Source organism: Natrix helvetica (genome assembly GCF_964273705.1).
Source record: "Natrix helvetica genome assembly, chromosome: 4".
Classification (NCBI taxonomy): Eukaryota; Metazoa; Chordata; class Lepidosauria; order Squamata; family Natricidae; genus Natrix; species Natrix helvetica.
Genome location: NC_138550.1, coordinates 102,559,411 through 102,583,411, shown reverse-complemented (window position 1 = coordinate 102,583,411; position 24,001 = coordinate 102,559,411). Strand labels below are relative to the sequence as shown.

The window sequence follows — 24,001 nt, the reverse complement described above, 5'->3', positions numbered from 1 at the left end:
GGAGACAATGTTGCCAGCCTCTCGCTTCCTCTCTTCTCTGCCCGCCCGCCCTCCCGCCCAGCCTGAAGAAGCGGCGGCGCGCAGGGCAGCGGTTGCGCCTCCGAAGGAGCTGAGCCGCACTTCGCCTGTGGCCGCCTCGTCCCCGCCGTTTACTCTTCGCTCAGGTTGTTTTTGGTTCACGCCACTTTGTTGCGGTTGCAGGTCCGAGGGAGGAAGGGTGGGGGGTGGTTCCCTTTGGTGCTCCCTTCAGCCTTGGTGGTTTTCTTGAAGACGTTTCATGACCAAACTAGGTAACATTATCAGCGTTTCTCCCAAAGGCGCTTTTTTCAAGAAGCAACTGGGTTTTTTGGGTTTTCTTTGAAGAGGTTTGGCTTCTCAGCCAAGAAGCTTCGGAAGAGCTGAAGAAGCTTCTTAAATAAGAAGCAAAACGTCTTCAAAGAAAAGGCAGAAAGTCCAGTTGCCTCTTGAAAAAAAGCACCTTTGGGACAACCATGACTGAGAATCTCCATAGACATTGATCAGCGTTAGTGAGGGAAGGAGATTTTTTTTTCCTTGAAAATGTTTCGTTTCTCACCCAAGTTCTGAACTGAAAAAGCTTCTTGGATGACAAGCAAAATGTTTTCAAAGAAAAGAAGATAAAAGTCCAGTTGCCTTTTGGAAAAGTACCTTTTGGATCCAGGATAATTGATATAAAATGTACAGTAATAGTAAAATCAGTGCAATGAACAATAAAAATTAAAAGCATGTATTATCATCTGAATGTGTGGCTGCATCTGGTTGATCTTGTCTGAAGTTCAACAGTTGGCAGGGTCAGTATTTGAATGGGCAACCACCAAAAGATTTTAGGGAAGTAGAATAACAAAGCAAAGCAAAGCAAACAACTTCCTTAAGTTGTCAGCTATACTGAAGTTACAGTGGAGTCTTCACAGATACAGATCCACTCAAGGAAATTTATGCTGGCTTGCATTGGCTACATTTAAATTCAACGACTGCAAGTTTACTCATGTTTGTTAAAAAATGCAATGAAAGTTTTACTTTTGAGTAGAAAAAGATACAACTACAGCCTAAGTGCAGCTTTCAGTTTTAAAACTTTAGAAATAGTTAATGGATCAATAAAATATCTAACAGCAGGAAAACTAATCTGAAGATCGGAGGGTACAACCAGTATACATACCACTGGGAATGTTTTAAATAATGGACAGAATCATACAGGCAGAGGTGAGTTTTCAGGTATTTTGTTCTACAAAAAAAAAAACATGGAAGGCCTGCCATGATTTTGAAACAAGCCCAGTGAACTTTTGCCACATTGTTCTATCTGAACTTTCTGGTTATTCTAAAAGAGCAATTCTGCATCGGCTGGGACCTTAAATTACAAAACCACGCAGGAAAGTAGTGGCTAACATCTATCTCTTTAATGTTGGTTGGGAAAATACATCTTTAATCTGTTGGAAGTAGGAAGCCACCCCAGGAAAACAGTTGAAAAGTAGATACGTATGTGCTTTGAAAAAAAAATCAGGAAATTGTGAAGGAGTTAGTGAATTATTTGAAGCTTGTCTTCACTATTAAAATGAGCAAGGGGAATTGATCACAGTTTGAATCAATTTAGGATGCTATGAAATTTGTTTGGGTCTGGTAGCCGTTTGGTAGCACTTTTTGTAACACGCTTGGGATTAGAAATCATGCTGGAGTCTTCTAAACATAATTGCAACCCAGAGTACATCATTCTGCCCTTTATCCTTTCCCTCGTCCTACAGACATTCATTAACATAACCTTAAATCATGCTCGTTTTTTCTTCCTTTTCTTCCCTCCCTCTCTCATACACACACTATTTTCATTTGTTCAGGAAATCAGCAATCCTGTACATTATTGGATGTATGCTGTGAGGTGAATTGGAAGGAAAGCCAAATATAATTCTTTAAATAGCTATTTTCGCAAATACTAGCTCTCTGCATTTTTAGCCTGAGGGTGTAAACCCATTATCTTATGAATGTAGACAAAGGTTTTTAAAAGGATGTTAATAATTTATGGATAGTTTTTGAATATGTTAAGCTGTACAAAGGTGGTCTGGACCATGGAAAATTCCTCCAGCTCCTCTAGAAATGAAGATTGCGATGATCCAGAGTTACAGAGGGGTCGAGTGATGACCGAAAAAGAGTGGCTAAATTTATGGAAAACAAACAATATTGGATTTCATAAAAAGGAAGAACATCCGTAAGTATTCTGCCAGCCAAGGAATCCTCATGACTTTCAGCCTGACGGTCACTTTAGAAAAAACATGGCCACTTTGCAAAATGTCTGAAAGAAGCCTGGCCCATTCACAGCATATCTGCCAAGGAGCAAATGACCTCTTTTGAAATGCCAGTTCATATTTTGCCATCTTTGCTTTTGACTGAACTGGAGTCATCAATTAGTTTTGTGTGTGTGTGTGTTTGTGTGTGTGTGTGTGTGTGTGTGTGTGTGTATGCTGGTCTTGTTGTATTCAACAAGAATACAACTATATATAATAGAAATATTATTCAAGACATATTCTTGAAATAAAAGTGGTACTGTAACTTGTGTTTTTTTTAACTTTTGCGTATTTGCTTCTGTGTATTACATTTTTAAAGTGATACCTCAGTGCTTCATTGTTAATTGGTTCCAGGAGGTACAATGAGTACTAAAAACTATGAATACCAAATATTTTTTTCCATAAGAAATAATATAGTGAGTCCCAAGTTAGCCAACACCAACAAGTTCTAGCTTGTGCATTGAGTAATCAACAAATGATTACAAGATGACAGGACAAGATGCTCATGTCAAAATGCATTGAGTATCAAATTCAATGAGTTTCAAAGCAGTTGAGTACCAAGATACCACTATATGCAGTATAGAAGAGTGTAGAGATGTCCCTGAGCAACACCTTGGTATAAGGTACTAGTATATTAGGGCATATTTTTTTCCCTTTTTCCCTCTTTCCGTTTCTCCCTCCATGTCATGCTTATGATCACAAAAGACTTATTTACACTCATAGCCATGGAAATATATCTGAGGACTATTAATTCAGGAGCGTTAATTATTTTGCTTTGCAGAATCATAGGGTGAATTCTAGTTCATTTATAGAAAGAGGTATTATTATTTATGTGAGTAATCTATAGTTAGATTCACAATCTAGGTTTGGTGGAAATAATTCAAGTCCTAAGCAAGGACCTAAGAATTCTTAAGACAGCATCTAAGAATATAGACAGTTCCAACCAGATAACAGGTGGCTTTTTTTTTTGTAAAATTATGTGTTCAGGTCTGGAAATAAATAATATTTCCAGATATCAAGGAAATCTTTAGGTATTGTTCCAAGGGATCCAATTACAATTTGTATAACAATGGATTTCCTTTTCCCTAAGCATTCAGCTTTGATCTGCAAGTTCAAAATTATATTTTGTAATTTTTTCCAGTTGTTTTTCCTCAATCCTAGCATCACCCGGAATAGCAACATCAATGAACCAGACTTTCTTCTTTTCAACAGCTGTTATATCAAGCCTAAACAGCTGCCCGTTTGTTTGGATCTTAAAATCCCTTAAGATCTTAACTTGCTCATTTTCCAAACCTTCTGAACTTGATGGTCCCAATAATTTTAATATATTCCAATCCAAAAGTTTCCAATGAATAATTCTGGCAACTCAATCATGATACTGTTTATGGTCTGTAAATTTGGCTTCAGCCCACCAATCAAATGGTCAATTCGTTTAGCCTTTTTACTACAAAGGTGACATGTGCTATTGTTTGTTACATATTGAATTTTCCCCTTCCTGCCAGTTAGTTGGCAAAGCTTGTTCTTGAGCTGATAAAATAAAGCCTTCAGTTTCTTTCTTTAAGACTCTTGATCTTAACCAACTCCATGTGGGTTTTTAAATCATTTTTTCTTTCTATATCCTTCAAGTATTGACCATATATTTGCTTGTTCTTCCAGTTAACAAATTGCTTTGCAATTGTTGATGGCTATCCAACATCTTCTTAAAGACTTCCAATGCCCCAACACTGAAAGTCTTTAAGAAGATGTTGGATAGCCATCTGTCTGAAACGGTATAGGGTTTCCTGCCTAGGCAGGGGGTTGGACTAGAAGACCTCCAAGGTCCCTTCCAACTCTGCTATTGTATTGTATTGTATTGTATTGTGTTTCTTTTCTGTATTCAACCTCCACCTTTGTTGTTTTCAAGAACTTTCCTTGGTTGACTGTTTTCAATAAAGGTCCTTAGTTTTTCTTACTATAGTATTAAGGCTGTATAAGAATCTTAGAGTGTGAAGATCAGTTACTATATGTTCTTTTTAAAAAATAACATTTTCTTTTCTCTTTTTTATTCCAGATTCCTGAAGAAATACCTGGATATTTTTGTCAATGGCAGGAAGGAATTAAGAATATTTTTTCCACTTTGTGGGAAAGCTGTTGAAATGAAATGGTAAATGAACTGTCAGTTCATTTCAGTTTTATCTAGATTTTGTTATACCACTTCATGGATATAAACAAATAACAACTAATAAAACATTTGGGGGGGGGGAATTGGGTAATTTTGTGGAGTCCCTCATGTATTTTCAGTCGTGTGATATTCTCCTTCACTAGGCAAACTTAAGCCCTGTATAATGGTACCTTGAAACTCATCAAATATGGTACTCAATGCATTTTAACATGCTAATTTTGACCCTATATTCAATGCACAAGTTAGAACTTGTTGATGTCGTCTGTGACTCACTACATTATTCCTTATGGGAAAAAATTGTTTGGTGCTCATCATATTTGGTTCTTGTTATGCCTTCTGGAACCAATTGAGGATGAGTCCTGAGATACCACTGTATTTCAAAATCTTCACCTTGCTAAATCATTCTTCTCAAGCTGAGAAATGAGCTAGCTTTCTTCAACCTGTCATCCTTCAGAGCTTTGGACTTTAGCATCCATCATCCATAAACATTAATAGACCAGCTGGGACACATGGACCTGGAATCCAAAACATCTGAAGACTGTCTGGTTGTGAATATGGATTAGAATTTAAACAATTTAACCTTAAATCCAATTGTCTTCCTTTATACCTTAATCAATTAATCAATTTATTGAGACAAACCATTGTCTGTTAAAACAAGCAGAAGCTGTGCAGAGACTAATAACCAGTTAGACCCCTTACAGATAGCCAGAGGTGTTAGCTGAGAGTGATAGAGAGTGAATACGGAGTTGTGATTAGAATAGTTTAAGGCTGGAAAACATGTGACTGTCCAGATATTGCTTATTTATGCAGGAAGTCCTCAACTTACAACCATTTGTTTAGTGATGTTCTAAGTTACAATGGCACTGAGAAAAGTGATTTATGACTGTCTTTCACACTTGTGACCATTGCATCATCCCCATGATCATGGGATCAAAATTCAGCTGCTTATCAAGTGGCCTGTATTTTTTTCAGTTGAAGTGTCCCAGGGTCATGTGATCACCTTTTGTGACCTTCTGAGAGGCAAAGTCAAGGGGGAAGCCAGATTCACTTAACAATCATGTTACTCGCTTAACAACTGCAGTGATTCTATGTCAAGAAAGGTTGTAAAATGGGTCAAAATTCACTTAACAGCTGTCCTACTTAAGAATGGAAATTTTGGAATCGATTGTGGTTGCATGTCAAGGACAACCTGTAGTTCCTAAGCTCCTAAACCTAATATCCCAACAACATAGAGGGGTAATTGCTCCCTGTTCCTAGAATAATTAACAAAACATAAAAGTTTTCTGTTTGAATAATAACTCAATCCATTTGGATGTGCATACTTTATAATGTATTATAGAAGTAAAGTCTTTGTTATTCACAACACCGCTTGTATCAAAATGGATTTTTCTATGTTTGTTTGATTGATTGATTGATAGTCGCCACGATGTAGAAAAGATATGGAGACTCTAGAAAGAGTGCAGAGAAGAGCAACAAAGATGATTAGGGGACTGGAGACTAAAACATATGTAGAACGGTTGCAGGAACTGGATATGTCTAGTTTAATAGAAAGAAGGACTAGGGGAGACATGATAGCAGTGTTCCAATATCTCGGGTTGCCACGAAGAAGAGGGTGTCAAACTATTCTCCAAAGCACCTGAGGGTAGAGCAAGAAGCAATGGGTGGAAACTAATCAAGGAGAGAAGCAACTTAGAACTGAGGAGAAACTTCCTGACAGTTAGAACAATTAATCAGTGGAACAGCTTGCCTCCAGAAGTTGTGAATGCCCCAACACTGGAAGTCTTTAAGAAGATGTTGGATAGCTATTTGTCTGAAACGGTATAGGGTTTCCTGCCTAGGCAGGGGGTTGGACTAGAAGACCTCCAAGGTCCCTTCCAACTCTACTATTGTATTGATAGACACCAAAGGAATCAATGTAATTTGGCATGTTCCTCAATTTGAACAAAGTGGGGAAGGGCGGAGAGGGGGTAACCTCATTCATTACATCAGTGCACTGATGGTTTATGATGCCATGTTTCATCAAATGTTCCCCCCTTTATCAAGAATTCATCATCTGAATGGATTTAATCAATGTGGAAATAAACTTTTAAAATGTAAGTTAATAATCTGGACCAGTTTTACATTCAAAGCAGATGCTGTACTCTCCTCCATGCATCTACATCTTCATATTCCAATTTTACTACATTGCTATTGGGGGGGAAAGTGGGGGGGGGAAGGCATCCTATGCTTTTAACAATGGGAAAAAATCCCCATGATATTTAGCAGGTTAAAAAGTCTTACAAAAAAGTAGAGAAGCAAAGTAGGACAATTCAATGCTGCTTCTTACCATTCTATTGCATTGTGCTTCAGTTTCTTCAGTCCAAAGTTTTATTTGCTTTACAAATGATAGGACTTTGCAAAGACAATAACCTGATTGTTATAATATGCAGTTGCCCACTAACACAAAGAGGACTTTGATCTGTCTCCTTTTATTGTAAAAACAAAACAAAACACCTCAGTAACACATGAGCAAACATGGCATGTTTTATTGTTCTATATAGGTTAGCTGACATGGGACACCATGTGGTTGGTGTGGAAATTAGTGAAAATGCATTGAAGGACTTTTTCACGGAACAAAATCTTTCATTTTCAGAAGAAATAGTTCCAGAAATCCCTGGAGCTAAATTATTGAAGGTATGTATTGAACCCTCTGTTTTCATTGTAGAAATGTAATTATGTTTATTTGTGTAGCTTAGCCTAAAATTTTTTTTAGTAGTTAAAGTAGGTACGTCTCTGTTTATTGATTTAAAATATGGATTCTTGCAAACCATGAATTAAAATAGCAACAATGAGGATTGGGCATCATTAAAATACATGTAACGAAGTAATGATATTAATTTTTTCCAAGAGTAGTATAGTAGGTAATTAATAGCATTAGGGCAGTGATGGCTAACCTTTTTCTAAAGGTGTGCCAAAACTGTGTGTGCCTACGCATGCCCACCACATGCACAAGCAACCCCACCACCCTGCGTGCACGAGCAATCCCCATGCGGGGGGGGGATTTTCACCCTCCCCAAGCTCCAGAGGCTTTCCTGAAGCCTGGGGAGGGCAAAAACGACCTCCCCCAGGGGGCAGGGGAGGCTGTTTTTGCCCTCCCTAGGATTCAGGAAAGCCTCCGGAGCCTGGAGAGGGCAAAAAAACAGGCCCAACGGGCCAACTGGAAGTTTGGAAATGAACTTCCGGTTGGGCCTGTTTTTTGCCCTTTCTAGGCTCCGAAGGCTTTCCTGAAGGCTGAGGAGGGCAAAAACGGTCTCCCCCGGCCCTCTGGAAGGCTGAAAATCAGCTGGTCAGTGTGCACATGTGCACCGGAGCTGAGGGCTGCCATGCCGGCAAATTTGGCTCTGTGTGTCACCTATAGCACGCGTGGCATAGGTTTGCCATCACGGCATTAGGGTATTAAAGTGAAAGTGAAATTAAAATCTATAACTGTTATTGAAAGAATAGAATGTCTTGATGACAGAACAGAACTCCTTGATGAAAACTGTAAAATTCATCCCTGACTCTTCTTCTGAAGTTCCTTTATTTAAATGAAATGTAAATAGACACCTTGCATGTTTAAGGCTAGATAGTTCACTGTTCTTAAGCATTATATTCAATATATACATATGCACATTTGTACCTATTAAAGCTCATCTTAAATGAAAATTAAAACATTGCTTTTCTTATGTCAATGCTAAGTTATTTTAATGCTTAAATGGAAACAGTATAGCATTGGCACTAAGAAAATACAACTAATAATAAAATAAGATAGAATGTTTAGACGTAAAAAAGGTTAATTACATTTTTGTTGCTTTATCTTTTTTAAAAAAAAAATCATTTATTTTTCATTGTAGTGCACATCTCTGAATATTTGCCTGTATTGTTGCAATCTATATGATTTAACCAGGTAAGAAGAAATTAATACTGAGTCTTTCCACACATTTAACATATTTGATGGCTTTCAACTCCACTTGCTATGAATCTATGGAAAATGTTATTCTGGCTCAGGTGTGTATATGATGGGTAATGAGCTTTTCATGCCATGAAAATAGACATTGGCTGAGCTCACACATTGTGCTAATATTTGATTAATGGGCTAGATTATATATAAAACGAAGCCAGGGATCTATCATCTTCTTAAGCACTGCGCACTGTGACTTAGACCACAATTGTGCCCAAAATTTATGTTGCTAAGTGAAACATCTGTTAAGTGAATTTTGCCCCATTTTACAACTTTTCTTGCTGCAGTTGTTAAGTGAATCACTGCAGTTAAGTTAGTAACACGGTTGTGAAGTGAATTTGGATTCACCATTGACTTTGCTTGTAAAACAGTTGTAAAAAGTGATCACATGACCCCTGGACACTGCAATCGTCATAAATATGAGTATTTATGACATATTTTAAAATACTTTGAAATGGCCCAAAATTCACTAGTTCATTAAATCTCCTGATACTTTGTTACTTGTATTATAAGGTCTAATGCAAGAATTTTGACATTTTATAAGATCTAGTGCTCTTAGCAGAGTTTGGGAATTTGTGAGAAAACTTTGTGAGGACTTCCTGGATGCCAGTTAGGGTTTTTGTAAGTGCTATGGCATATGTCATAATGTGTTTTGGCTCACAAATGATCTTAAGTCAGAATGAATGCATCATAGCTTAGAATTATGTGCAATGAAGCAATTATATCAATTCATTTTCTGATTTTTGGATAATATCAAGCATATTGCAGTAAAATACATTCTCCCTAATTCTGTAAAAGTTTCAGCATCCATATCAAAGCTGTACCTTTAGGTTTCTTGCTCATGTAGATTTATAAAAGTGTGTGTGTGTTTAATGCAACATTGCTTTTCTGGTATGACTAAAAATAGTACTTACTGTGTTAATGTGACTTTTTCTCTCTCTCACCCTGTAGCTCTGTCACTGGTCATTTTGATGGGATTTGGGACAGAGGTTCTTTAGTAGCTGTTAACCCTTCTGAGAGAGAACGGTCAGTATTTGGGAATTGCATTTTATTTCATATCAGGAACTACAGTATTGCTTGTTGAGGCCTTGGAAATTGCTCTTTCCTCCTGAGTGATTAACTTGTTCCAGTCATTCTGGACTGGGGTTACCTTTACTAAATAACTTTTGCAATATTAGATGAAATAATTGTTGGGATACTTGACATGATAAGGTCATTACATTTAAATCAGAAGCGCACTTTCACAGGTAACATGTAGCCTGTGGTTTGGCTTGAATGACAAAAGGACTCAGATATTTTATTTCCCTTCTATTGACAGCATTGCCTTAATAGGAGGGGCAGTGCAGCATGTTAGTGCAATGGACTGAATATACTGAGAGATCGATCAAGATTTTGTTGATGTATATAACTGTTTGCTTTAGAGTTGGTTTCCCATAAGAATAGCTTGGTATGATAGCTTCTCTACAATTCCTTGAAACTTTTCTCCACAATTGTTTCATTATCCTTTTAGCCCCTGTATTGGGTATTGCTCACATCCGGATTTTTGGAGTGTTTTGCTTTTTTAATTTATTCCTAATCACTTTGAATAATGTTACTTGCTTCTGGAGATATTGGTTGATATCTCTAAACTGTGATCTGTGCCTTCTCTGGACAGTGCTACTTGTCTTTCATTGCACAGGCTGAGGATAGGTAGTCCTCAACTTATGACCACAATGGAGCCCAAAATTTCTGCTGTTAAGTAGTGACTTCCGGTTTGCTCGGAGGGTGGTTTTAAGCGCTCCGAAGGCATCAGGGAAGCCTCCGGACTGTCCCTGAAGCCTCCAGAGGGCCTCCGGGGGGGCTCTTTTCGCCCTCCCTCAGGCTCCTATAAAGCCTCTGGACCCTGGGGAAGGCGAAAAATGGCTTTTAAAAAGGTGAATTCAGCTGGCCAGCGCGCACATGCGCGCTGGCCAGCTGACAGAGCAGCGTCTCGCGTGCCCTGACAAATGGCTCCGCGTGCCACTTGTGGCACGCATGCCATAGGTTCGCCATCACTGCCCTAGGACAACTGATTCATAAACATGAATCAGTTGTCAAATGTCTGAAGTTTGACCACATGACCATAGAGTTACTGCAATGGTTGTAAGTGTGAAAAATGGTCATAGGTCACTTTTTTCAGGCCCGTTGTAACTTCAAACAGTCACTGAATGAACTATTTTTAAATTAATCTGTAGTCCTCATCTTCCCAAACTTGAACTTAGTTAAGGCTGACTAAGTAGGCTGTTCTGTAAGTAGAGCATGGATCTACTATAACATAAGCAGGGGTTTAAACATATATATTGTTTGCATGTAAAATCAAATATGCTGTTATAGCACAGAAACCCAGCCAATATGAAGTCTGAATCTGAATATTTAAGTAACACCCTGCTTCTCCCCACACACGCACACCTATATGAGTAAGATCCAGTATGCTGTTGTGCTTAATGTGCCTCGAATGTGCCACAATGTGTATTAATGTTGTGAAGAAAAAATTGGACAGTCGGTATACATGTCCTTCAGCTCCTAGGAAAAGGAAAAGGAAGCTGTAGCAGCTGTGTTGTTTCACACATCATGCTAAGCTGCAACATAGTTTTGGCTTGGCATAATTTTAGCAAACAAACCTTTTCAGTAAATCAGTTGTGCTTTAGTGTGGTTAGCAAGACAATTGTCTGCATCAATTGTGACTTTAAAAGATTCAATAATTACAGCTCATCATGTTGTGTGAATCCAACTTTTCTCATCTTCTGCATTTTCAATTCCTTCTTTGTAATAAAATATCTGTTTCCCCCAGTATGTGTTTCTTTTCTTTTCCTTTTAGCTATGCTCAGTTGATACTATCACTAATGAACAGAATGTGTCGCTGCCTTCTAGTTACTTTGTTGTATGATGCAAGGAAACACAAAGGTAAGACATTGGGACTAAAGTCTCAGCTAGATATTGGGAAAATCTTACATCCTTTGTAATTGGAAGCAGGGTTTTAAGATTAGAGATTAGTATGGGATTGGTTTGGCACAGTGTTTCTAAACTTGGGTGACTTTAAAATGCTTGGACTTCAACTCCCAGAATTCCCCAGCCAGCAAGGGGAATTCTGGGAGTTGAAGTCCACCCATCGTAAAGTAGCCCAGTTTGAGAAACACTGGTCTAGTATGATTAGAGGGCAGACATAGCAAGTCTAAACAGATAGGGTCCCTCAGTGAATGTTGGTCTGAAATCCTTTCTAATCCTTTCCAATACCTTTACTGTATTTGTTCAGCAATTTGTGTATTTTTCATGGCAATAGAATAGAATAGAATAGAATTCATTATTGGCCAAGTGTGATTGGACACATAAGGAATTTGTCTTGGGTGCATAAGCACTCAGTTTAAACCAGTTTTTAAACTAGTCAACCATGATAATTTGGTTTTTTAAATCTATTTAAAGACATGATTTAGGGCAAAAAAATGATTAAAACAAACCAGATCACTAATGTGTAAGAATATAATATAATGAAGAATCAAAATATTCATGATTCTCTAGGGTATGGCAATGGCAATTTAATTTTTTTTAAATCTACTATTCAATATTCTAGGAATCTGCCATAATTTTATTACATTCAGTTCAGAACTAAAACTGGGAGTGCCATTTCAGATTTAAGAGCAAGCCTTTGCATAAAGTTTCTCAAGTGACTGTCCTTTTTTCTCCTCACATTTCTACTGCCATTCATCTATTTTTCGAAATATAAATTGACTCTTACAGACTGAATTGACATTAAACTAAATAAATCCCTGAATTCTCATTTCTTAAAAACGAACCCTTAGGGCTTTGACTGGGTTTTCTTTAACTTCTGGATTTCTAACTTCATCTTTTCTGTTGTAGGTCCACCATTCTATATTGCTGATTCAGAAGTGAAAAGTTTATTTGGTGAGTCAATGAAAAAAAAGCCCAAATGTGTTTTAGAGAGGCACTTGCCCTCTTCAGGAATGAAAATGCTTATTGTCACAGACTAGGAGGGAACAGAGCCATGTCAACTATGCCCCAAACCAATACCTTAATATGTATTTGGGGAAGGGGCTGCTGTTACATCCAAATGTCTGATAAATCTAAAGTGAGGGGCATTTGTGTCAACCTACATTATTTGCATAATCAATGTAAATGGCATCATTTGCACACACAAAAATCTAAATTTAATAGACAAAACATTCAGTGTAATGAAATATTTCCCTACGTGCAAAGTCCACTAAATTGAGGTCTTTGAAATAGAAAGTGTACATCAAATAATGCATTCTGCTGGTATGGATATACATTTGCTTATATGAAGAATCTTTTTCTCTCTGTGTTCAAATGATTGTTCTGTTTGGAGGTCAACTACTCAGGCTTATTCTTCTGACCTATTGTCCTACGTACTCTTCTTAGTAATACCTGGGAGCTGATGTTTAGAAACAAATGCAGCATTTTCTATATTGAAAATATGCAGGGATATTATGTAGGAACATTTATTTCCTATCTAGAGTCATGTGCAATCCAAAACAAAAACAAAAGCTCAGGATTAATATCAACGACCTCAACCTATTTCTGCCAATTTTTTGTGCTAGGAAAAAAAGAAACTTGAATCTGCACATCTAGCAAATAGATTCTGTATCCTTCCAGCTCAAGGTTACTGCTTCCATGCTGAGTTCTAGTAATTCAATCTAGATTCTTGAATTTATTCTAACTCTTTTTAGATCCCAGAGTCATACTATAAATCTAACACCCCTTTGTGTTCATCTTTCTTAACTACTTCGGACAAAATTCATTTTGCAGACTTAAGACAGGAACTTTTCTTTTTGCCTCATTCCATACCCAGTCCTGTTATCTTGACTGTGCCACATGGGAATGACTCATTTCTCTGCACTGCTTCAAGCTAGTTGAAACTAGAGTGATGCTTGTGGAAAACGTTCTTGTTGCCATGGCCTGTGCTTGCAGAAAGCTGTACAAGGGACAGTAAAGAATGCCTCATATTTGTGGCAGCCTTGTGTTAACTTGTCTCGTGACATATTGAGCAAAGCTCTGTGAGAACAGTGCTTGGGAGGTTGGACGTTGGCAGCAAATGTCCATAAGGGATCAGAACAGAACAGAATAACAGAGTTGGAAAAGAACTTGGAGGTCTTCTAGACCAACCCACTGCTCAAGCAGGAAGTCCTATACTCGTGATGGTGAACCTATGGCACACGTGCCAGAGGTGGCATGCAGAGCCCTCTCTGTGGGCATGTGTGCCATTGCCAGCTGCTCTTCTGGTTTCTGGTGCACACATGCACACTGGCCAGCTGGTCTTCATGGGTGCCGGAGTGCAGGAAAATGCCCCCCAAAACAGGCCATTTTTAAACCGTCCCAAAACTGCCCAAAAAGCAGGCATGCACACCAGCCAGCTGGTCTTCAGGTTTCCGATGTGTGCAAGCGCAAACATGCACACACATTCCGGTTTGGGCACTTGGTTCCAAAAAGGTTCACCATCACTGCCCTATACCATTTCAGACAAATGGTGGTCCAGTCTCTTCTTTAAAAGCTGCTGTGATGGAGCACCCACAACTTTGGATGGCAAGCTGTTCCACTGGCTAATTGAAATGGTGCAACTGCTTCTACTAGTGTGTATCTTAAAATACTGGGCGAGTCCTTTGTCTGACATGAATTTTGAGAGACTGGCCAAGGTTTTTGGTATGCATAGTGCTAAGAGAAGCACAGCATTATTTAAAAATCTCATTTCTCATGCAAGACTCTTGTTTTAGTTGGAAAATGCCTTCCATTTATAGAGGGGCTGTCCCGTTAGTTGGCTACCTCTGGATCCAATTTTTAACAAGAATAACATCTCTCAATATAAATGCCCATAATTGTTTTCTCATGCTTGCCGTTATTTGCTATGGCTGCCTGGCTGCATTCATAGTCTTTCATTCAGGGTTTGATTGTTTTTTTAGCTCAAAAGCATGCAGAGGAAATAGCTTCACCATCATACACCAATATTGCAAAACCTATTAACAGCCTCCCTATTAATTAAAGCATTAGATGAGAGCACATTAAAGTGATTAAGACAGATTTTATCATAGCAGGATATAAACTTACGAATCCTATTTTGATAAGAGTTATTTAAAAATAAGCACTTTTCCCCCATACGAGGCATTTATAATGTGCAACAGAAGGGGAAAGAATAGTACATTCAAAGCCCAAAGGATAATGAATAGCAATAGCACTTAGCCTTACTGTATATACTGCTTCACTATGCTTTACAGCCGTCTCTAAGCGGTTTACAGCGGTTTATATTGCCTCCAACTATCTGGATCATTTTACCCACCTTGGAAGGCTGGAAGGCTGAGTCAATGTTGAATGTTGTCAAAACCATTGAAAGTCATTTTTTTCTCTTTCTTCCCTCCCAGGAAATGACTGCAATATTCAATGTCTTGAAAAAGTCTATAGTTTGGAAGACGTACATAAGAAGTGGGGTTTAGATTATTTATGGGAGGTTTTATACTTGATTATATTGAAAGAACCAAGATGACTCCTAGACCTACTCCTCGGAGGATGAGGAAAACCACGTGGTTGCCAGACACCATAATGTTTCTGATCTGAGGATTGATCATTCTTCAGATACTTTCTTCTATTATCAATATCTCTGAGAATAATTTTCTTGAAATTTGCCTTTGCAAATAAACCTACGTTGTTAAAATGGAATGTCAAGAGTCACATCCAGATTTGTGCTTTCTCCCCATTTCCCCATCTATTGGGTTAATCCTAGTAATCAGCATTATGCCGAGCTAAATAAATTCGTAATATTACACAATATTGACTTTGCTGGAAAGATTCTTTGGCTATTGGATGCTCAGTAAAACGTTGATTAGAGGCCTCCTGTTGTATGTGTGCGTGTATTGCCTTTTGCAGTATTTCTGCTTGGTCCACCACCTGGTGTATGGCACACAGTTTTTCTCTTCTTTTAAAAAAAATAATATTCCTCTTGTATAAGATAAAGATTTCTGTATAAAGACTTCACTCAAGTCAAGCTTAAAATTGGATGACTATATGGATGTGTATGTAGTTTTCTGACAAGAATATGGAAGAGACTCCCCACAGTTGTTTTCCAAGATATATTTTTCCAAATACTATTGTGAGATCTTGGTGATCTCTTATCCAAGGATCAGCAAAGATCAGCTTTGCGCTGGCATCTGCTTTGAGGAACAAGTTCAGCCAGGCAATCTGAGGCAGAAAGAGAATGTGCCAACATGAAATGCCAGAAGTCAGAGTCATTGAATTATCAACCAGTTTGTGCAGGTTGTGGTTTTTTCCCCCCTGCATGCAATCCTATTGCTGATATATTTTTAAGCAGTGGTAAGAGTGCAAAAGTTTGACCTTGCTTAGGAGAATGAGTCATTTCCCGTGGTAAGAAATCACTAACTGTGTGAGGGAGAGATAAATAATAAATTATTGGCAAGGCTCAGGAGACCTTCAACTCCAGTAACTTCTGCTGATACTATCCTGCTTGATTGCTATCACCTGTCACTTATACCAAGCTGTTCGGAAAAAGAGAGCACAATATATCAAGAGCTGGTTCATACTTTATGGGCAGTTCTATTTGTGATTGGTACACAAATAGATAACACAAAGGCCTGGTTTTGTTTGGTTGCCAGTTGTTTATTTGAAAAGTAATAAGAAAGTAGTTTATGAAAGATTTCCGGAAAATAAGAACACCTCACCTGTTTATAATTTGAAAAGCACTATATCTATCTATCTATCTATCTACCTACCTACCTACCTACCTACCTACCTACCTACCTACCTACCTACCTACCTACCTACATACATACATACATACATACATATATATATATATATATATATATATATATATATGGTTTGGGCATACCAGGGGTTGTAACACAAATACATACATACATACATACATACATACATACATACATACATACATATATTATATATATCTGTGTGTGTCTTTCTGTGTTCCAACAAAACTCTGGAACGTCTCGAGCAATTTCAACCAAACTTGGTACACGGATGACTTACTCTCTTGAAACAAATACTGTGGGACACCCTTAACACCCCTTGAGGGGTGGTTCTGTTAAGATACAGCCTGTTGTGCCTTAAAATGGCTTCTACTGTACAGCACAGTGGAGTTGCCATGGTAACGGCTTCACGGTACTCCACAAGGGGGTTCCCTGTGGTAAGGGAGAAAATCCAACATTAGAAATTACATTTGGTCCAGACATTTTCCCCCTATAAATAAATACCCGGGCAATGCCAGGTTATCGGCTAGTATAAAAATATAAAAGAGATAGGAGGAAGAAAACAAATGTGAGCATTGGTTTTTTTAAACACTTATTATATTTTTAAAAAGTGATATATTATTATAAGAGTTTATTGTATTATAAATTACAAATGGAAATAAGGATCAGAAGGGATAAGGAAAGAAATGTGAGATGAAGAAGGAAAAGAAGCAGTGACTTCTGACTCTTCAGTACAGTTGAGTACAAAATACAGTTATGGCCTTCCCTTTTTGCTTTATATTTCTGTTAGAACTGATAAGCCAGATTCACTCAAGAACCATGTTACTAACTTAAAAACTGCAGCAATTCATTTAACAACTGTGACAAGAAAGGTTGTAAAATGGGGCAAAGCTCACTTAACTGTCTTGCTTATCAATGGAAATTTTGGCTCAGTTGTGATTGTAGGTCCAGGATTACCTACACTCTATTGTAGTCCCAAATCAGAGTCTCACAGTACCTTTTAAAACAGATTTTATAAGGCATAAGCTTTGGCTCATCTGATAAATCAAGTGAAGCTCACAAAATCTTTATACCTTATAATAACTTACGGTTTTTTTAAATCTGCTACTAGACTGAATATGGTATGAACTTTACTCAGTGAAGTCTAAGTGTTGGGAAACATTTGTTTCTCTTGCTTCATTTCAGGAAACAATAATAGAGAAGTCACAGGAAATACATAAAAGTGATGTTCTGATCTCCAATATTAAAAAAAAATGCAGTATAAGCCCAAGCTAGTTGTTGGCACTTGTGAATGGACAAGATGTTTCACCACTGGGAGTTATTCCCTCTTTAGTCAATTTATGGGGCATATACTATAGGCAGCTCCTTACTTAGCTGTGGCTATCGCCTTTGCCATCTTTTCCATCTACCCCCACATGTGTGGTTCTGTTTTAAGGTGCCGTAAAGGAATTTCACCCAGAGAAGAAAGAAAGGTTTTGCTTATATACCACCTTCTTATCATCACTGCATCTTTGATGATGGCATTGGGTCATCAGATACATTTCAGGGGTAATTGGTAATTATAGTACTCTGATCTTGGAATGTGAGATTCAGAGATCTATTTCAGCTTAAGGGTGAATATAGCCAAGTAACAGGAGACACCTTTAATGGTAGCTTCTGTTATAGTGGTAAGTCCACTATCTGCCCACAACAATCTGCCATATTGAATGGGTAGTAAAATTGAGCTGCACATGGCCAAGGCTTTCTTGTCCTCTAGAATTAGCCACTGAAAATACCAGAATTTTTACTTTCTAGCCTGTTTTTCTCTCTCTCTCTAAAAGGCACAATGAGTGCATGTAAACGTGTGCTTACAAAAGAAAGACTGCTGAACCAATTATTCTGTATATCAGAATGTTGATATTCATTCACTGAATTGTCTTTCTACCTGGTCTGTTGCCTAAAGGAATCCAGAGCAGCAATTCCATTGATCTCTATCCTTGCAGCTTTTTTCCCTAGCAGTCTTCACTACATGAGGACAAGGTGGCATTTAATCTTATGTCAGGGTAATGATTCACAATTGACTATGTAGCAGATACCCAACAGACAGAAAGAGCTGGAAGGGTAGAAGATTGGTTGACAAGCTGATATTGCTGACTGATATAGGGAAATTTGAACCCACTTACTCTCAGGTCAAATAAGTGTTCTGCAGATCCCAGATACTTGAACCAAACTGCCTTTCTATGTAATAGCAATGGTGAAGACCTTGGGTGATGGGGTGAAGAGATGCTTCCTAGGGAACAGGTTAAAAGGGATCATAGCAGGGGTGGGTTCTGGCAGGCACTACTGGCGGTTCATTCATGTGCGTGCTTTGCGTGCGCATGCACAGTGCAATTAAAATTGTTCTGCGCATGCACAGAACTGAAAAACAAGATGACGCCACCGATGGCGCCACCTAGGGAACTGGTTCGTGGGTGTGGCAGGCCTGGGTCGCTGCCAGTTCCAGTGACCCAGGCCGCCAAACCACTACCGGTACAACCAAACTAGTCCGAACCGCTAGGAACCCACCACTGGAGCATAGCCTCTAGCTGTTATAATGGGCAGAATAAGAGGTGAGGAGAGACCCTTCCTACAGTATATTATCGGGTTCTGAACTGCGGTTCAGACTTGGTAGATTCTATTAATGTAGCATCACAATAAAGTGTAATTAAATTATTTAGTCATATACCCCACCTGATCTACCTGGTAAGGTTGATATCCTATTCTTATCCTATCTGTCGATTTAGCAAGACTGGGAGGTTAAAGGTGGTGTGCTTGCTTTTACTTTTTAACATATATTGCTTCCTAACACAATAAACACTAGGAAGAGCTAGCCATCTTTAGGAAGAGCTTCTGCTAATTCTATACCTTTTTCATGCCAAAATTTCCTTTTTGTTTGCCGTAATTCCTTTGGTAGCTAATTTGTCCCAGTGCCTTTCTGTAATTCTATTTTTGATGCTGATCTGTTCAATGGTCAACCAACTTCTTTTTAAAAACTATTTCCCTTCTTATAAGTTGTGTAACATAAGGCATCTTGGTAAATGGAACTTTGTTTTCCTCAGTTTAGGTACAACTACAATGAACATTAAACTATCGAAAGCACAAGGACTTACTCTACCGTTGCTTTCTTCCAATATCTTTAATTTTTTTTATTTCCTAACTCAAGCTCTGTCTTACTAATATCCTTTAGCTACCAAAATATTTTATAGGTAATGCATTTGAGAAAAGAATCTTTTTAGCAAAACTATGAATACAAGTACTCCTTGTTTAGTGGCTGACTCATTTGATGTCAAATTGCAGTTACAGTACAATGATGATGAAAAAGAAGTCTTGCAACCAATGCCCACATTTACAATCTTTGCAGGTCTGTAAAGCGAAGAAAAGTTGAAGTAAGATCATAACCATAGTTGCAGTTTCACATAGCCACCACTTTGCTTAACAACTGAATTGCAGGCCCCGATTGTGGTCACTAAAAGAGGATTACTTTTATTGTTAGATCCAATCAGCTGAGACTGCCGAATCAACTTTCACCCTTCCCTGCTCTGTCTATTTTAGTGGACTTTAATCTCACATGAGTTGTTTGCGAATCAAATCAGACTTGCTAGCTTCCCAAACTCACTGGAACAAATACGTTTACATGGAGGATAGTACAAATGTTGGGATTCATCTTTCAGTGATTCTGGGGTATAGCTCTAGCTCCTTTTTCTCACATTACAACCAATAAAGAAAATCAGAATGGATTTGCATCCAGATGTTCCTCATGCAAGAACTTTTGTGAATGTCCTCAAGAGGGCAGCAAACATCAACACAAGCTTGCATTGTGGACTGCAGCCATCCGTCAAGGCCTCTGAGGTAAGAGGGTCTTGTGACCGCACCAATGTGACCAGATGGCACAGCGCTCCCCCTCCCTCTCTCCCACTCCTCAGCAGCGCAACAATCAATCCTCTTAGACTTCTAATGACTGCCAAAGCCGCTGATCAAACAGAAATCATGACAGAGCTGCTGGATCAGTCTGAGAACAATCTGCTCGAATGCAAAGTGTGCTTTGAAAATTTTAACCCCGAGAAAAAACATCGGCCGAAGAACTTGCCATGCGGACATGTGATGTGCCTGGAGTGTGTCATGTCTCTGGCCCACCCTCGGAATTTCAGGCTGGAGTGCCCTTTCTGTCGCAGGGCTTGCAAAGCTTCAGAGACCAGCGATTGCTTGCCGTTGTTACACCTGATGGAAATCTTGAATCCTTCAGCCAATCGGACTCCGGTTGTTGGAAAGACAGTAGGGAGAAGGGAGGCTGTGGCTGCCCCTGGATCTCAGGTCTTCACCTTTCATCTTTCTTTTGGAGGCTGGGGAACGCTGATCAACCCCACAGGGCTGGCTGTGTGTCAGAGCTCCAGCTGTTTAGCAGTGGCCCACGATGGCAAGAAGCGAATCAAGCTGTTCAGCTTCAGTGGCAGCTGCATACAGCAGTTTGGAGAAAGAGGGCAATCCGGAAATGACCTCAGGTACCCAACTGATGTCGCAGTCACGCTGGATGGTCATATTGTGGTCACAGATAGCGGGGATCGTTCGGTCAAAGTGTTTGATTGTGACGGCAGAGGCAAAATGGTCATCGCAGAGTCCTTTTCCTTGCCGTGGGGCCTTGACACCCTGCCACAAAACGACATCCTCATGACTGATTCAGAGGCAGGCGCTCTGTACCGCTTGTCGGCTGACTTTAAAAAGGGAGAATTAAAGGGAGTGAAAAAGTTGTACTCTAACCTGTGTTACCCGAGGAAAGTGGCCGCTTCGCCCGTCTCTGGAGCCATTGCTGTCATAGAACACTTGATGGCCAGAGGGCCCTGCTACGGCAATACCAGGCTGAAAATCTTCAACGGAGACTTGCAGCTAATCGGTCAGGTGGACAGTTTTGGCCTGAATCTTGTCTTCCCTTCCAAAGTCCATGCCAGTGCTGTGACCTTTAGCAGGGAAGGGCAAGTAATAGTAACGGATGCTTATAACCAAGCCGTTTTCTCTCTTGGAAAACCTGAAGAATTCCCTATGTGTACACCATTGATAACTCAGGGACTTTCCTACCCTTTGGCATTAACTTTCACATCAGATAATTCTCTAGTCATTTTAGACGGGGGTGATCATTCTTTAAAAATATATGCTCTCAGCTAAGCAGTGGTCTCTGGGTGGGACTCAACCAGCTGGCAATTTCAAGGAAGATATATACAAAATGCTTAATTCCCCGGCTGGTGGGTTTGAATCTTATCTGGCTTAGCTGTAGTGGATTTTGGTTCCGACAAGTTGAGACATACTTAGCTCTGCAGCTTTGTACCTCCCTCCCCGAATGGAAGGCAACTTATTTCTGAGTGAAACTGCACTGCAAAATGATCACCCCATACTAGAATTAATGTAGTAAAATATATGGAGCCACATGTGGCCTACTTTGAAAATGTATACATTTGGTTCTGGATAGGATGAGTTTCTCTTGGGTTATTGATGGTACAAAACCAGTCTATTTGACCCTTTCACCAGGGTTTCTTAAAACAAAATAAAGGATTCTTTTCTTTTCTACGTTAGAAAACAATTCTGATTTTCGTTCGTTTTCCTAACCTGATGCCCTCCGGTTATGTTGAGTTTGCCAATCATATTATTTCTAACCAATGTGACTGAGGATTCTGGAAGTTGATATTTCATTTAAATTTATAAATTTAGAAATATATGGAGCAACATGTGATGTCCTAAATTTGTACATTTAGAAAGGGTGGTTTATAACCAACACTGACCGATGAAACATCTGGGGAAATGATACTTGTTAGTTATTCTGGGAAAAGTTGTCTTCAGGAAACACTTTGCAGTGTCATCGTGTAAATAATTTAAAGTGGAACAAAGCAGGGTATTGGAATGACATGTTCACAGCTAGTCAAGGCATGAGGATGACTCAGTTCCATATCATTATATTAATTTATTTTAAACATCTTGCAGCTACTTAAACCAGTGCAAACCTGCATGTGGAGAACGTTAAGCATTAAGCAAAGTGTTAAGATAATTTAGTACTAGCTACAGAATTTCTTTCAAAGAAGAGTTATAGTTTAGATCAACCATTTCATCAATGTAAGGGACAAACTACTGCACATATACAGAATCATATTTTATATCACATATTCCTTTAATAGGTGAATGAAATATCTAGCACATTCAGTAATAAATAGTGATATTTTTGATGCATTCAAAATATTCAGGTAACTTATATCTAAATGTATTACGGTAACTACATTTTTGTGTGAGAAAGGGAGGGAAGGAGAAATACAGTCTTCAGAACTCTAAATTCCATTTAAATTGAAATCTTCCTTCCAAAACAACAAGGAAATTCTGGCAATTTTCCTTGGAGCTATTTTTCTGCTCACTGTTATGGTTTCTTTCATCCAATAAACATCCAGAAAATTACCTTCAAAGAATAAAATATAATTGGAGACCCATTTTTACTTGGGGAATGGAGCAAGAGGGGAGATAGCTAATGGAATTTAAGGATTTTCATCCTACCATCTTTTCCTTTAAAGGGTAAAATCTCAAAAATCATGCTCTTTTTAAAAAAAACAGCCACCCCAAAATAAATATAATTGCTGCTAACATATATTTGACTTACATTTAACAAAAAGCAGACAAACGTCCTTCAAAATCAACTGGAATTAACTTCATGAACACATCCATGGAAACTGAAGGAATAGTTTGCTATTGTTTTGTTTCAGGTTTTTTGTTTTGTTTTCGGTTTTCCAGTCTAGTCTGCAACTGGGTTATTCTCTGTGATCTCCCATCCAATTACCAACTTGACCCAATCCTACTTAGGTTTTAAAGTTACACGTGATTAAGCAGGTGCTGCTTCCTGCTTTTTCAGTCTTGCCGTTGTTAGGATTCTAGAATTCAAAACCAAAGATAGGTTCCTACAGGTTTGGACCGGTTCGGCAGAGTAGGGAGTAATTCAGCCGCCCACGGACGCAAACCAGTTCTATTGTCAGAGGCGTCATCGTGATTTTTGGTTCTGCGCATGGACAGAACAATGTCCATTGCAGAAACGTAACCCCCTCCTTTTCTAATGTTCTGTGCATGTGCAGACCTTTTAGGTGTAAATGTGCATGCACACCTGTTCTGTCCCATGATTCTAATAAATATGCAGATACAGGCTTGGCTGTCTGCCACGACTAATTACAGAGATAAAACTACCCCTTGGCTAGGAGCCTAGAAAGCTATCTTCAAGAAGCCAAGATTAGACTTACGGAATGCTTTCTCAATGGCTAGTAAAATGGACTGTTGTTTCCTGCAAAGATTAAAATAATAAATAATAATAATAAATTTAATTTGTTAGCCGCTCCCTCTCCACAGGGACTCGGGGCGGCATACAATAAGGGGACATACATATATACATATAGACATACATATACACGCATACATATACACCGGAGGAGGTAACGGTCATTAAAAACATACAATTAATAGAATTAACAATTAAAATACCCCAAATTAAAAATTAGAAATTTAAAAAGACTGTCAGGAGGAATAGAATGAAACTACGGTTGAGCCAGGCCAGATAATTGAAAAAGGTGGGTCTTGAGCTTTACACGGAAGGAGCGGAGATCAGAAGTAATCCTGATGTCAAGGGGGAGGTTATTCCAAAGGGCTAGGCCCATCACAGAGAAGGCCCTACTCCTGGGTGTCGCCCCCCGACACTGTTTAGTGGACAGCACCCGGAGAAGTCCCTCTCTGTGTGAGCGGATTGGTCGTAGGGATGTATGGGGCAGGATGAGATCCCGCAGGT

At 38.9% G+C, this 24,001-nt stretch overlaps 2 protein-coding genes across 3 annotated transcripts; both read left to right on the top strand.

The window, feature by feature from the left end:
* The first annotated feature begins 4 nt into the window (after positions 1-4).
* Positions 5-15,124, top strand: TPMT (thiopurine S-methyltransferase). 2 transcript variants are annotated; one of them, XM_081950948.1, is made up of 9 exons: positions 5-164; positions 2,034-2,212; positions 4,339-4,431; positions 6,990-7,122; positions 8,322-8,374; positions 9,380-9,454; positions 11,265-11,350; positions 12,302-12,346; positions 14,830-15,124. In XM_081950948.1, exons 2-9 carry the CDS (start codon positions 2,043-2,045, stop codon positions 14,949-14,951), a joined length of 777 nt encoding a protein of 258 aa, XP_081807074.1. In that variant the 5' UTR covers positions 5-164; positions 2,034-2,042; the 3' UTR covers positions 14,952-15,124. The 2 variants fall into 2 exon arrangements, with proteins under 2 accessions (XP_081807074.1, XP_081807075.1); XM_081950949.1 differs by having other exon boundaries at positions 28-164; positions 2,051-2,212.
* A 4,454-nt stretch (positions 15,125-19,578) lies between these two features.
* Positions 19,579-23,459, top strand: NHLRC1 (NHL repeat containing E3 ubiquitin protein ligase 1). Its single transcript, XM_081952662.1, has one exon. It carries the CDS (start codon positions 19,939-19,941, stop codon positions 21,361-21,363), a length of 1,425 nt encoding a protein of 474 aa, XP_081808788.1. The 5' UTR covers positions 19,579-19,938; the 3' UTR covers positions 21,364-23,459.
* The last annotated feature ends 542 nt before the right edge of the window (positions 23,460-24,001 follow it).

What these genes read in the sequence shown, in the direction of transcription:
- NHLRC1 (XM_081952662.1), top strand. Translation starts at nt 19,939, where the DNA reads ATGGATTTGCATCCAGATGTTCCTCATGCAAGAACTTTTGTGAATGTC.
- TPMT (XM_081950948.1), top strand. Translation starts at nt 2,043, where the DNA reads ATGTTAAGCTGTACAAAGGTGGTCTGGACCATGGAAAATTCCTCCAGC. An exon ending in AAAGCTGTTGAAATGAAATG is followed by an intron (nt 4,432 to 6,989) that starts GTAAATGAACTG and finishes TGTTCTATATAG; the next exon opens with GTTAGCTGACATGGGACACC. An exon ending in CTGGAGCTAAATTATTGAAG is followed by an intron (nt 7,123 to 8,321) that starts GTATGTATTGAA and finishes TTTTCATTGTAG; the next exon opens with TGCACATCTCTGAATATTTG.